The 15631-nt window shown below is 43.2% G+C and overlaps 1 protein-coding gene across 1 annotated transcript in view; it reads right to left on the reverse strand.

The window, feature by feature from the left end:
- Positions 1-15631, reverse strand: part of LOC124722040 — a 1041203-nt gene that overhangs the window by 398492 nt on the left and 627080 nt on the right. Inside the window, exons 9-10 of the mRNA XM_047247232.1 lie at positions 12489-12581; positions 2584-2751 (exon numbers count right to left, since the gene is read on the reverse strand). Coding sequence (XP_047103188.1) covers positions 2584-2751; positions 12489-12581 — 261 coding nt within the window. The remainder of the gene's footprint in view (positions 1-2583; positions 2752-12488; positions 12582-15631) is intronic.

The following is a 15631-nucleotide window of genomic DNA, read 5'->3' on the forward strand; positions in this document are numbered from 1 at the left end:
TATAAGGACAAACAGACACACCTATTTAAAATTTAAGGAAATGTTAATATTAGGTTTTATTATAATGAACACTATCAAAAATATTTCATGCCATCATCAAAATACCAGTAAACTTAAAGCATACTCACTAATATATACGAGTAGGTGTTGGTTTGGGTAGACTGGTTGTCATACAGAAATCAACTACCACTACAAGAAACTGTGAGAAAGCATTGTGGACAACTCTTGAGAAATAATGGGCATCCAGTCCAACAGATTATTGGACATCACAGGTACTCTGGGCATACTAGTTTCAGCTGGTCCTAGAGCACCAATAAATAAGAAAGAGTTTATCTATATTTCAGTCATCAACATGTATACCCCATAAGCCGTCTTGCAGAATGTGGTGTAGTATACCTTGTTGTGTATCACTGTCACATCCCCCCTTTTCATTTCAGTCATGAATGTGGGTATTTTAAAATACCTCTGCATGTTTCAGGGGATTATTACCAGAAAGTGCGATTTTCCCGTCTGATTCATGGAACATAAGGTTCAAAATCAAATTTTGTCAGGATATCCCCATACTCTAGAAGTTCCTTGCTCGACCAGACAGCGGTAAACCGAAACAATGGAAATATATTTTGCAGAGAGGTAATCCACAGTATGCTATGGCAGATTACTGATATGGGAAACGACTGGTGAATGGCACGTTTAGGAGTACTTATTGTTGATGGTGAAATTTTGAGGTGGGTATTAACACACTCACCTGATGTGATTCTCAAAGAGAGGACATTGTTTGTCCTCTTGACAGTAGCATTGCAGAGGAGCACAGACTGACTTTCCCTATCTATGTGGTGCCTATGATAAAGATCCAGTTTGACAATGATAATTTTTGTTTCTTTATTCGACAGGGCACTAGTTCATTTTGTATGGTATTAGGTGAAGAGCCTTTTCCATGGACTGATCTCTTGAGAGACCTGAATGAAAGCTGAATGAAAATTTGTGTGACCATGTGTAAATAAACACTTGTCAGGCCACAGAAATCTCCATTGATATTTATCGTCACAGCAGATCCCCATGAAGAAAGAATTTTAATTTTGCACCATCTCAACAAGATTTCGTGGAACTTCCTGGCAGATGAAAACAGTGTGCCGGACCGAGATTCGAACTCGGGACCTTTGCCTTTGGCGGGCAAGTGCTCTACCAATTCGCAGAAGAGCTTCTCTGAAGTTTGGAAGGTAGGACACGAGGTACTGGCAGAATTGAAACTGTGAGGACGGGTCGTGAGTCGTGCTTGGATAGCTCAGTTGGTAGAGCACTTGCCTGCGAAAGGCAAAGGTCCCGATTTCGAGTCTCGGTCCGGCACACACTTTTAATGGTTCAAATGGTTCCAATGGCTCTGAGCACTATGGGACTCAACTGCTGAGGTCACTAGTCCCCTAGAACTTAGAACTAATTAAACCTAACTAACCTAAGGACATCACAAACATCCATGCCCGAGGCAGGATTCGAACCTGCGACCGTAGCGGTCTTGCGGTTCCAGACTGCAGCGCCTTTAACCGCACGGCCACTTCGGCCGGCTCACACTTTTAATCTGCCACGAGGTTTCATATTAGCGCATACTCCGCTGCAGAGTGAAAATCTCATTCAAGATTTCGTGGGGTTCCCCTGCCGTCTAGCATTGCATCAGGTACAACATAATGAGATGAAAACATGGGCAAATGTGATATTTCAGATAGATTTATGTATACTTCTGATCACTTAGGTTACGTTTTGAGCCTGCAAACTTACTTGAGCATATCCCATTACTTCTGATTTCGTTCGAATAGTGATATATTCATTCTACTATAAAAATCAGTGATTTTAAAAAGAGCATTTTGGTGCCTGATAACCAAACACTATCAACAAGAACATACCTCCTTCCCACAAATAAAGACACTAAATGTTACAGATGTTACGTAATCAGGGTTCTCAGAGAAAAATGTAAGTGCGTTTTTCCCGCGCACCGTTCGAGAGTGGAACGGTAGAGACACAGCTTTAAGGTGGCTCATTGAACCCTCTGCCAGACACTTTACAGTGAACAGCAGAGTAATCACGTAGATGTAGGCGTAATATGTTTAAGTAAATAAAACAGTAACTTCAGGCATGTGGAGTATTTTTAGTGTCTCCACCAAAACTGTATTAATTATCATTAAAATTTTCGTCTGTGTTAACGGCCTGGTGTAAGTCTTTCAACTGGATGTCACTCCGGCGACTTGTGTGTCCTTTACGAGATATGTTAGTTGGTTTCAAACTAACCATTCATACAATGTGGCAGGATCTGTGTAACACATGCTACTGTTCTAGAAAATAATTTAATTCAGATGATTTCACTACCATCACGCAATATTTTACGTTTTTCATTCTGTTGTTGCACCCATTAACAACAGATGAAGTACTTGTGAAGGAAAAGGAGCAGGTGAATTGCTGCCAGTGCTGAAAATTTAGCTATGAACAATGAAATCATACTTAGATTCAGTCCAATGTTACAGATACTCTAACACAAGAATAACTTAAAAATCAACTGACATCATAAAATAGAGTAAGGAAAAAAAGTAAATTCACCTCTAATGGTTTATGTAAAAATGTTGTGAGGTCAGGTTTCCGCCGAGGTACAGTAGGCTCTACAACAAGTCGCATAAATTCTTGATTCCTCATCTTAGACACCAAAAGACAGTCTGCTGCTTTTAGGCCCACCAGATACCGTTTGTATGAATTGGTGAGTACATTCAGCTGAAACATTAAATGCAGTTGTTGTCATTCTCCATTATCTGTACTAAGAAAATGAAACGAATTTCCACTAAACTAAAATTACTACCGCAGCTGTACCTATACTGAATTGGTGATTTTGTTACTTGGTTAGAATTTGCTTCCAGAAAATAGGATTGCCATTATATGACGAACTTATCTATCTTTACTTAGCACAACATCAGTTATCTTAGTTTTAAACAGTTTAGTTCATAGAAAAAACACTTTAGTTTTATAGAAAATAACATTCTCTATAAATGAATGTTTACGTTTTTCTGTGCCAGTCGGTAATACAGGGTGAGCATAAAGTCTTGCCCTGATTATAACAATTTATTACAATTATTATTGTTTTGTTATTGTTATTACAATAACCGTTTGACATAATAATTTGCATTTGATGCCGTTACATAGGTTAGTGTTACTAGTATTTTTAAGACCACTTACGTTAGTAAACCTCAACGTGTGCTCCCTAGGTAGTTCGGAGAGGCGGTATTCCAGTTCCTGCCAGGTGTTCCGTAACATGTGTTCTGTCACAGTACCCACTACAGCTTGTACCCTAGCTTTCAGTTCGTCGACGTCAGCACCTGGCGTAACGAAGACTCTGTCCTTGATATAGCCCCAGAGGCTAGGGGCGTAATGTCTGGAGAGCGGGGTGGCCAGGGTGTTGGACCGTTCCTTCCAATCTACCGATCCGGAAATGTTTCATCCAGGAAATCACGCACTATCAAAGCCCAATGTGGAGGGGAGGGGCGGGAGGGGACGGTGCTCCATCTTGCTGGAACACCAGTTGCTGACGTCGGCGAACTGAATCGATTACTCGATAAATAGTACAATTCTCAAGCCTGTCAATTCAATTAAGTACCTGGGTGTAAAAATTACGAACAACTTCAGTTGCAAAGACCACATAGATAATATTGTGGGGAAGGCGAGCCAAAGATTGCGTTTCATTGGCAGGACACTTAGAAGATTCAACAAGTCCACTAAAGAGACAGCTTACACTACACTCGTTCGTCCTCTGTTAGAATATTGCTGCGCGGTGTGGGATCCTTACCAGGTGGGATTGACGGAGGACATCGAAAGGGTACAAAAAAGGGCAGCTCGTTTTGTATTATCACGTAATAGGGGAGAGAGTGTGGCAGATATGATAAGCGAGTTGGGATGGAAGTCATTAAAGCAACGACGTTTTTCGTCGCGGCGAGATCTATTTACGAAATTGCGGTCACCAACTTTCTCTTCCGAATGCGAAAATATTTTGTTGAGCCCAACCTACATAGGTAGAAATGATCATCAAAATAAAATAAGAGAAATCAGAGCTCGAACAGAAAGGTTTAGGTGTTCGTTTTTCCCGCGCGCTGTTAGGGAGTGGAATGGTAGAGAGATAGTATGATTGTGGTTCGATGAACCCTCTGCCAAGCACTTAAATGTGAATTGCAGAGTAATCATGTAGATGTAGAAGGCTAAGATACAAGCTGCTGTGGGTACTGTGATACAACCCATGTTACGAAACACATGGCGGGAACTGGAATACCGCCTCGACAGTCTCCGAACTTCCAAGGGAGCACACGTTGAGGTTTACTAACGTAAGTGGTCTTAAAAAAAACTAGTAACACTAACCTATGTAACGCCATCAAATGTAACTTATTATGTCAAACGGTTATTCTGTTATACATTTTTATAATCAGAGGAAGACTTTGTGCTCACCCTGTACTACTTTTAACCTGTTTTCATCGGAGCTATGGTACGGATTTTAAGGGTTCGGTAAGTAACGCAACACATTTTTTCTCTTGGGCAATTTCGGTTGAAAAAGATACGGAATTTGTTGTGGGACATCGTGGAATATTCCCGATTCAACCCCTATAGTTTCATGGAGTTCCGATAGGTGTCGGCGCTATACGTAGCCTTTAAAATGAGGTCTGTAACGGAGGGGCGTTCCAAGTAGAGAGCTGTCATTAAGTTTCGTTTAGTGGAAAACCAGAGCATCGTAGATATTCATAGGCGCTTCCAGAGTGTCTACCGAGACCTGGCAGTGAACAAAAGCACGGTGAGTCGTTGGACGAGGCTTCTATCATCAACGCAACAATGTCGCGCAAACCTGTCGATATCCGACGCGCCGGCCGGTCGCACACAGATGTGACTCCTGCACTGCTGGAACGTACGGACACACTTATTCGTGGTGATCGAAACATCATAATCAAACACCTCAATGCACAACCGGACTCTCTGTTGGTAGTGGTGACACACTCGTCCACCACTTGGGGTAATCAAAGGCGTGTGCCCGCTGGTTTCCTATCCGCGTAACGGGAAACCATAAAGAGCAACGAAGGACCATCTGTGCGGAGTGGCTTGAGCGTTACGAGGCGGATCGTGACAGCTGATCGTCACAGTCGATGCAAGATGGGTTCATCACTTTGAAACGGAAACAAAACGGTAATCTATTGAGTGGCGCCGCACCACCTCTCCCACGCGAAAAAGTTAAAAGCTGCACGCTCATCCACTAAAGTGATGGCGACGGTCCTCTGGGACTCTGTAGGGGTTATTCTGTTTGGTGTCCTCCGTCATGATGCAACGGTCAACTCTGAAGAGTATTGAGCTACCCTCAGGAAATTGAAGAAACGACTTCAGCGTGTTCGTCGCCACAAAAATGTAAACGAACTTCCCCTTCTCCATGACTCAAGGCCTTGCACAATGTGTGTATTCGAGAGGGGCTCACAAAGCTTCATTGGACTATTCTTTCTCATCCACCTTACACCCCAGACTCGCACCTTCCACTTCCATCTGTTTGGCCCAATGAAGCATACAATCAGCGAGAAACAGTACGTTGATGATTGGGAGGTTACTGATGCAGCAAGACCATGGCTCCTACGTTGACCACTAGAGTGGTACCATGGGGCATACGCATTCTGCCAGTAAGGTGCCGTAAGGCCGTCGTATTGAACGGAAATTATGTTGAAGCATGCGGTTTTGAAGCCAAACGAGTGGGGAATAATATGATGTACTGAATCTTGAATAAAACCAACCTGCTTTACGAAGAAAATGTGTTGTATTACTTACTGAACGCCCCTCGTACACAAATCAAATATTATATTAATTTTAGACTAGGTACAATATTTGGGCATTGGATAAGATGGGGCTAATCTGAACTGCCTTTCTCAAAAAGAAAGATTTTTATTTGGTACTCATTTTGATTTCTAAACTCACAGTAAATAACATGAGCAGTTATCAAACACAGTACAAGGCCACTTTTTACTACTGAAACAGCTTAGATACTGATATAATCGGGTTGTCGGGTGTTCTGCCAGATATCAGCGTCGTAATTGCACGATATTTCGGTCACGTAGCTCGTAACCTTCATCAGGTGCAACCTGAGACTGCTCCTCGAGTGGACCTGGTCCAGTATTTATGCCTATGGCCTTCCCCCTCCACCAACGACTGCAGGCGCTTCCTCTGTGGTCCGCGCCCATTCCCTGCGACCTGCTGGAGCGTTGCTGCTCCGTTTTCCGTCCGCTGCGGTTCTAGGTGTTCCCTCTGCGGTCCGCGCCCACCAAACCCGCTCCTGGGGGTTTCATCTACGGTCTGGGGTACCAAGCGTTCCCCCTGCGGTCCGCGCCCGCTCACCACGACGCTCACCAGACCGTAGATGAAATCCGCCCCTCCCCGGTTCTATAACGCCCTCCAAATCCTCGAACGCCATGCACTCCGCCTCGCCTTCCGCATCCGCCTTCCGTCCCCCACGCGCCTCCTCTATGACCTCATCCCCTTCCCCCCCCTTCTCCTTTTCCTTGAACACATCCGCACACTATATATTGTCCGGCGCCTTGATCCCCCTCACCCCCTGGTGTCTCCCTTCCTCTCCACTCCCAACCAGTTGCCGCGCCTTTACCATTGTGTCCCTCCCTCTCTCCATCTCCACACCCTCCATCTCCTTTCCCAACACAACTTTCACCATCTACCACTCCCGGATGATGAGCTTCGCCCTGACATCTACCCTTCCTACCAACTCTAACCCCCTCTTCCTGCCTCCTCCTCTGGGCTCCCTCTCCTCCCCCTCCCTCCTTCTGAGCGGATTTCCCCTCCTACTCCCTCTCCATCTCTTGTGCCTTCTTTCAGTGTCTCTGCGCTCCCTCCTGCCCTGTCTTCCCTTTTCCTCTCCCACCCCATGTGTCTCCTGCCTCTTCGTGGACCCACGGTTGCCCCTCCTCTCTTCATCCCGCCGCTTCCCCAGCTGCCCATGCTCTCCCCTCCTTTTCCATCCTCTCTGACCTTTCCCTCGGCAGGTCCCACCTGGTAGTTTTATTCTTCGTCGTGTGTGCTCCAGTGGGTTTTAAGTGTGTTGTTTCGGAGTGTTTTTAATACTGTGGCCAACTTTTAGCCTGTGCATGCGCATCCAGTGTCTTCTCTGTGTTTTAAGAATCGCCAACTGCGTTTTTTTTAACTTTCTGGTGACTTTTTTAACTGTCCCCAATGATCGTCTACATGTCAGTGTATTTTTACCTCCATTTTCTCCCCTTACTCTGTTTTATGTTCCCCTTTTTTTTACCTCCTTATGTCTGTATTATTTTATTCTTGTTTTAGTTGTCATGTCACTCGGCTGAAGAGCGGCGGACTGTGCTGCTGACAGCCCTCCCCTGCCCATATGGGGCAGGGGAATGAAATCACAATAAAGAAAAAAAAAAGGTTGATGAAACCCTCAGGAGCGGGTTTGGTGGGCGCGGACCGCAGAGGGAACACCTAGAACCGCAGCGGACGGAAAACGGAGCAGCAACGCTCCAGCAGGTCGCAGGGAATGGGCGCGGACCACAGAGGAAGCGCCTGCAGCCGTTGGTGGAGGGGGAAGGCCATAGGCATAAATACTGGACCAGGTCCACTCGAGGAGCAGTCTCAGGTCGCACCTGATGAAGGTTACAAGCTACGTGACCGAAATATCGTGCAAGTACGACGCTGATATCTGGCAGAACACCCGACAACCCAAGATGTCATTAGATCGCCGGGAAAGCCTGAAGAGTTACAGCTTAGATACTTCTGGGAAATGATTTTATGAAACCTGAATAGCAGGTAATGGGATTATAAACCGTTTCTTGCAAATAAATTGTTAGTTTCTTCTTCAAATACAGACCACAACGGTTCTCAAGAATTGCGAACATGAGGCTAGTTCAACTATGTCATCCCTACGTTTCTCAAATAACTTTGTAAATTTTCGGCTATGTGAGTAGGTGAAGCAGCATCTAAATATGGGTACGCACTAGACCAACGAATGCGAACGAACAATAACCAACCGCTTCGTTGGTCGAAAACTGCTTAGTGCATACAGGCGGGATATCGAAGCTAAGGAAACGGTTGGCGTTGGTTGCGGTGCGGACTGCCGGCGGTAAAATCAAAGCGTTGGTGGTGAGTTGGGCTTGCTACCCACATTCTAAGGCGGACGACGAGTCGAATGATCGTTGGTTCAATAGCGACTTGTTGCATCTGTTGAACGGGTATGTATTTATCGTGTGTAAAATATTGGAATATTGAGTAAAATTTGTAGCTCTCATTCGCAAAAACATTATGAAATACCTCCTATTTCAATTCAGCTTTAAGGTCAGACAGTTTTCTCCCAATACACTGTTACCTACTTTTTAAAACAGAGGTAGTCCACCAGCATCGTCCCTTCTACTTCTTTTTCTGGTGATCAGCTTATCGCAGAAAAATAATTCTGCAGATATGACGACTGTCAAACCGTCTCCTTCCTCCATAGTATCGGTCAGTGAAAACTGTTATTAAAACGCTGCTTTATAACAACAACAAAATGCGAGCGACCTCGACAAGTTATCAGAGCCAACTGCAATTCCACGTGGCCGAATCTATTGATCCCAACCCCTTGGTTTGGTGAGAATGATAGGACGAACACCAATGCAACGTTCGGCCGAATCCACTGGTTATCATTCGCTTGCCTTCGTTGGGCTAGCTCAAAAAATGGCTCTGAGCACTATGGGACTTAACATCTATGGTCATCAGTCCCCTAGAACTTAGAACTACTTAAACCTAACTAACCTAAGGACATCACACACATCCATGCCCGAGGCAGGATTCGAACCTGCGACTGTAGCAGTCGCGCGGCTCCGGACTGAGCGCCTAGGAACCGCTAGACCACCGCGGCCGGCGTGTTGGGCTGGTGCGTACATGCATTAAAGGAAACAGTTCCCTGTGTGGAGAACATCTGTACCCATAGATAAAAACAAAAATGTGACATCATAGACAATATGTTGAGCTGCTGTGCTGACAGGCAGAACGGAAATGCTGTTACACACTGTGCTTTCTGTCACAGCCTTTAGAAAAGAAAACAAGCCCACATTCACACAAGCAGACACACCTCATGCACACTAGAGCACAATCTCTGGCCGCTGCAACCAGAATGCAACTATCGTGTTGAACGAAAGCAGCAATCCGAAATGAGGCATGGAGTGAAATGAAATGACCGTATGACATTGTTGGACGGGAGACCCCATGGGGTGTTCGGCCGCCGAAATTGCATATCCTTTTTAGCTGACGTCACTTCGGCGACTTGCGAGTCTCTGATGATGAAAGACAAACACCCAATCATCACGAGGCAGAGAAAATCCCTGACCACGCCGGGAATCGAACCCGGGACCCCATGCGCTGGAAGCGAGAACGCTACCGCAAGACCACGAGCTGCGGTCGAGGATGGAGTGATGGCAGGGTATAGGTGGAGGGAAAGAATAGCACAGTCTGGTGGAGCGTGCAGCAGGACAAGGCTGCCAAGAGAAGGGCCGTGATGCTGTGGTGGCGGGAGGGTGGAATGGGGGGCGGAAAAAGGAGAGGCGCAAAGAAGAGGAAAAGATAATTGCACTGACAGAGAGCGGTAGACAGTGACACTGAGGAGATGTAAATTGAGAGAAGTTGATTGGACAGAGGGGCAAAAACCGTTGGCTGGAGGAAGGGGCATAGAGTAAACATCTCTGGAGTGAGCACTGCGTTCTGCGCATGTTGTCAACATTAAACCAGGATTGTCACGTGTTTTCGGGACTTCGCTGTGCGTGTGTGCTTTCTGCAGCGTTTGAAGTTTATAATATCGAGAGTTTTTGTTATGTTTCACTGTTTGTTGATAGTGTAATAGCGAGGGTAAATTACTGTTGTTCCTATGGATGCAAAGAAAAATATGTGAAAGGAGGGATAGTAACTTTTCGTGGGTACATACCATGTAGCTCTAATTATAGTTATCATATTAGTAAGAGACACTGTATATGTTTAAAAATTTCGAGACGCCGTATAATTAAGGCTTGATTCTGTAGACCTATTTTTCTACGATTTTATGACTATATAACAGATATTACGGCTCGTACAAAAGTTTACAAACAATCGCTTCCTCTCGTAAATTTGTTAGTGGAACAGGAAAGGGAATGGTTAGTTGTTTCAGTAAATACTATCCTCCATGCATTTATCAGTGACTTGTGGATTACGTATATAGATTACTCAGTCTACTATTTATTTAATAAGCTGGGAGCAAGTACTTAAAATGCGTTAAATAAATGCCTTAAAGTGCCACCAGTAAGAAAAATTGTGCTTTAGGTCGCAAAAACAAGAAAATAAATACGCAGAAATACAAGAAAAAAGGACGAATTAGCAGGGATATGATCGCTAATGTGTGGCAAATTCGGTGTTTTTCGGAAACTTGCAAAAGTACTAGCGTACTGTCAAGTCGTTTTGCAAGACCATCACTGCAAAAATGTACGTCAGGCTCTGCCATATCATACCGAAAACTACCAAAAATCGAGTGCATCTGAACTGTGACACCTATCGCAAAGAAGCAGACTGTAATATTACTTGCCCTTAAAAGTTACGTAGCTGGTTTATTCCCGCTATCAAATGGATACTGTTAAAATGTCTGTGCAACATATATAAATAATCCACGACACGTACGAAAAGAATCCGTCTGTAAAGGGATGTAGTGACATTCCAAATATATAGGGCACTATACGGACAAACACACGACGTCCCGAGATCACGTGACCATACCGGCAAAGTACGTTGACAACACAAAATCTGTTCTGCGCATGTGAATGCTCACTCCAGAGATATTTACTCTATGGGAAGGGGGAAAGTACGTAATCGCAGGTTGACGCCGGGATAATTTAAGATGTGGAGAATGTATTGTGAGGATTCAATGCAGAGTGAAAAGTGGAAGTGAAATGTGCACATAAATGTGTCCGAAAGAATGCCGAAAATCGGCCAGCTGGAGTATCCAGACCGAATAAATACATCTGTAGCACGGGGCACATGGATTAACAACAGCAGAAATCGCCACTAAAGATGGTTCGTAAATAAAAGAAACAAAATGAGTGTGGCAGAAAACAAACTGCCTTTCATTTAGTGAAAAGATGGAATACACTCCCATGAATTTTGAAGCGTCTAAAGAACGACGGAAAATGGATAAAACGGTCTGAAACTTATCTTCTACTGATGATCTGCAGACATTTATTTCAAGAGCTTCATAACCAAGCACCCTAATGTTCTGTCTAAATTATTATTATGATAATGTAACTGATGTGGGTTTGGCACGTACTTCTTGTACTAATGTTTTAATTTGTACCACATCTTCATATCCTTTCCAGAATGGATCAGAAACTATCAGCGTAGTATGTACAATGGTATTTTATACCTGCAAGCGAGACGGAAGAAGTTGTGGCCACACATATTAAAAATCATAGTTGTTAACTTTTGAAAACTTTCCTTACTGCTAAAAGGAATAAAATCACATTAAAACCATGTATGTGCTCCATGTAGTAATAGGCACTGTGGTGTTAGGGAACACAGCTACATAAGTAGTGGCTTCCTTGCGTACAAACTAAGGATAATGATGCATTCCAGGATTTACCGTAGCAATAATTCTCATGATTATTATTTAAGTTATTTGCTGCGCGCATTTTCTACGTTTCCTTCAAAACTGAAACTCCGGGAGAGAGTATGGAGGGCTACGTTTAAACATTGTCATACTCCAAGGAAGGGTAGGTAGTGATACTATGCGTAGCTATAGGAGGTTAGTATATGACTATACCATCGAGTGTGAAGGATATGTACCACGCCAATATGCACGTCAAAATTCACATGAGGTAGTCTATATACCAGCAGACCATTGAGATTTACAAATTTTAACTCAGTTAGACAATACGTAGGTATGCTTTGATAGTGATCAAACTGATAATGTCAATGAGGAAACAAAAACTGAGAGGTATATAAATATTTACAATGAAATAAATACCCCTAGATGCATACAGGCGTTGATATAAAGTCAACGGGGACAGTTGAAAATGTGTGCCCTGATCGAGACTCGAACCCGGTATCTCCTGCTTACTGGCATCCATATGAGCCACCGAGGACACTGAGGATAGTGCGACTGCAGGGATTTATCTCTGGCATGCCTCCCGCGAGACCCACATTTGCAACTTATTGTCCCGCACTATATTCATAGTGCCCCTGCCCATCATTCTAATTATTCACGGCTTTACTGCCGATCCCCGTAAGAGCTCGGCCACTGTTTGTGCACCCACGCAGAAGATGGTCAAATGGTCGGTGAGCCTTATATATTTCATTAGTGTGCAAATTAATCATTTTTTGAGGCATGTAGTATGAGTTCAGTGATGAAAAATACATAATTATAATCAAAAGTTCAGGACTAAATGTTAAACTGTTGACACCCGATTCATAGTGAATTACACTTCTCTTACCTTCCTCAAATAAACTCTACCAATTCCCGGAGCACACTGTTCAGCGTCATCTTGAACTAACTGCTCTAGTATATCTTCTGTTAACCGCAAGAGCTGAAACAGACATTTAACAGTATGAAAAGTTATGCCAAATTACACCGAAAATTTAAGAAACAGTTAATCTGTTAACTAGGGAAAAGAAAAGAAATTAGGGTACTGATTTAGGGTGGTGGGATGTATGTGTAGGTTAGAGAACAATAATATCAGCCATAAAGCAGTATGCTAGTATTTTAGATTTTCGGAGAATTCTTCTCAAGATATTAGTAAACATCACTTACAAAAATACTGACTGCAAGTAGAAAGAACGTACTGTAAAGTAAGGAATAAAAATGACCCTACGTTTTGTAAGCCATAACTGTTCTCTCTCAGTTACAAAGTTCCAGTACACTAACAGTAAATGTGCGCACAAGAACTAATTTTTCACTCTCCAATGTAATGTAAGCTGTTACTGAACTTCCAGACAGAAAACTGTGTGCCAGACAGGGACGCAGATCGGTGTCTTTACCATCACTCTTACAGACTGAGCTGTGCAGTCACAACACGTGGTCCACTTCATAGCTCAAGTCCGTCAACAGCTCTCCTGTCCAGGCCAGTTCGAGAACATTTTACCGCACCAGCGATATATCTGACAACACTCCCCCCTCCCGCCCCCTCCTTCCCACAAACTTTAGTTGCCTTTCCTTCAACACTTGGTTAAATTTTCAAAAATAGATCTAAATCTAGTGGTCATGGAAGTAGGTTGTTTTCTCCTTTAAAATTAAGTCCTTCAAGGACTGTTCACTGTAACAGAAACAAATTTATGATCCTTATTCCAATGTCAAATATTAACAGAAGAAACAATTCATTTCCATTTAAGGTAAAATTCTAAGATCAAGCTTTCATTGAAAGCAGAGAGTACTAGACCTATTGTATTTTTCCTGCTTCAGTAAACTGTGCTGTCTATTAAACTAAGCGGAAAGAATGAAAGTATAAACGTCCTCTCATCTTTTTGTTTAATAAGAAAACTTTATAATTCTGTAATTTACAAAAAAGAAAGTCACTTTCCATTATAAAATGTGAGACATAAATCTAAAACGTATCATGTAGTTTTATATTGATGTGTTTAACATAAGACAATAACTCCGTAGGTTGTATGTTACATGTGAGGAAACTCACCAGTAAATAGCTAAATTTTAGAAAATTTACCATAAAATAGCTGAAAATCAATAAATATGGTCAAAACTTTCATGTCCGTGACTGAAAAAGAAACCTGTTGTGACACGAAAGAGATATAATGTGTTACTGATGATAAAGTCATACATACATATACATTTGTTCAATATACACTGCCCAACATAAACAGTGGTGCTGCCACCAGAAAAGGAGGAGAAGACGAAACGAAACTACACAGGTTGAGAGGTATGTGATTACAATATCGAATTAAATTTACAAAAACTTATCAGTATGAGCCTATTTCTCAGTATGATGTCGCATTCGGTGATACGACAGTGCGATCATCCAGCCTGAGACTTCCCATAACTAACCTAAATTGCTTAAAGCAAATGCCGGGATGGTTCCTTTTGAAGGACAATGCCGATTTCCTTCCACTTCATTCCCTAATCCGAGCTTGTGCTCTGTCTCTAATGATTTTATGTCGACGAGACATTAAATTCGAATCTGCCTTTTTCTTCAGCATGATGTTGCATTCCCTCCGGCCTAGATGCATGCTCTGATTCGGTTGGAAGGGTTCCATAAAGCCGTTGTATCAATTCCTGAAGCAAGGTTGCCACAACTGTCGTAACGGGTTATTCATACCGCGGGTACTGTCGCTGTTTCCAGATATGTTCTATCGTGGATAGATGTGAATATCCTGTGACCCCAGCAACCCACAGACAGTTCATAGAGACATGTGCCATGTGTGGACTAGTATTGCGTGTTGAAAAATGGCTCCACGATACTGTTGTTTGAGAGCTAACATATGAGGACACAGAATGTTTCTGACGTACTATTATGCCTTCAGAGTTCCATCAGTCACTACTAACCTTGGCCTGACGTCATATAAAATAGCTCCCCACACCATGACGCCAAACCGCTGTGCTTCTCCAAAACATTGAAAGAATCGTACCTCTTTCTAGGTCGCCGCGATACTCGCCGACGATGGTCATCCAGGGTAGTCCAGAACCGTGATTCATCACTGAACTCAATGGGACGCGATCCATGATACCCGATCATGACACCACTTGACAAGCAGCTATTTATGTTGTGGTGTTAAGGGCAGCCTATGCATGCAATGGTAATTCCCCAGACTGGCTGCTGCTAATCTGTAACCAGTGATGTGGGGTGACACAGAATGCTGCAGGGAGTCCACTACTTTTTCACGGACTGTAATCACACATGTGAAGGGGCTACAATGTGTTTGTTGCACAATACTGCAATTCTCACTTGTGGCGGTCAGTCGTGGTCGACTGGAAGCTTGACGTGACGTTCTCACGCAGTCCAACATAGGGCCAGTCTCAAATCCAAATTCCCCACATATCTGACTATTATACCATTCGACCAGTTGGCCAAATGGAGACTCACAATGGGGCCATTATCAAACTCTCTTAGGCACTCATAACGTTGTGCCACACGAGTTTGCGGTATCTCCGTGTCCTTCACAGTCATCACTCAGCATCTGATGTGGTTCACGGCACTTATATACCCTACTAGGTCGTGTAACAACACTAAAAATGAACAACGCCAGTGCACGCTGGGGGTCGTTCTACCTGTCGCAGAGAATTCCAACTTAATTCCTTAACATATCCTATGATGGTATGTACGTGTACGAAAACTCATTGACATCCGACCGCGTCTTCCCAGTGCTTTTTTTTTTTTTTTTTTTTTTTTGCTGTGTATCTACCATCAGTTTTTTCCTGGGGTAAAAAAAATTACTGTGAAATTTTTCTAGCCTTTAACTCAGCAAAATTTTTCAAAATACAACCTGAATCTGTTGACTTCAAGATATCGCTTTTAGGGCTAAACTTGACAGTCTGCATAATCGCTCTTGAGAAAGTGTTGACCTTGTCTTTATCAAAATGAGTTTTGAAATACTCGGTTCATCACTAGTTACAGATAGAGCCAAAGTC

The sequence above is a fragment of the Schistocerca piceifrons genome, chromosome X, assembly GCF_021461385.2.
Source record: "Schistocerca piceifrons isolate TAMUIC-IGC-003096 chromosome X, iqSchPice1.1, whole genome shotgun sequence".
Taxonomy (NCBI): domain Eukaryota; kingdom Metazoa; phylum Arthropoda; class Insecta; order Orthoptera; family Acrididae; genus Schistocerca; species Schistocerca piceifrons.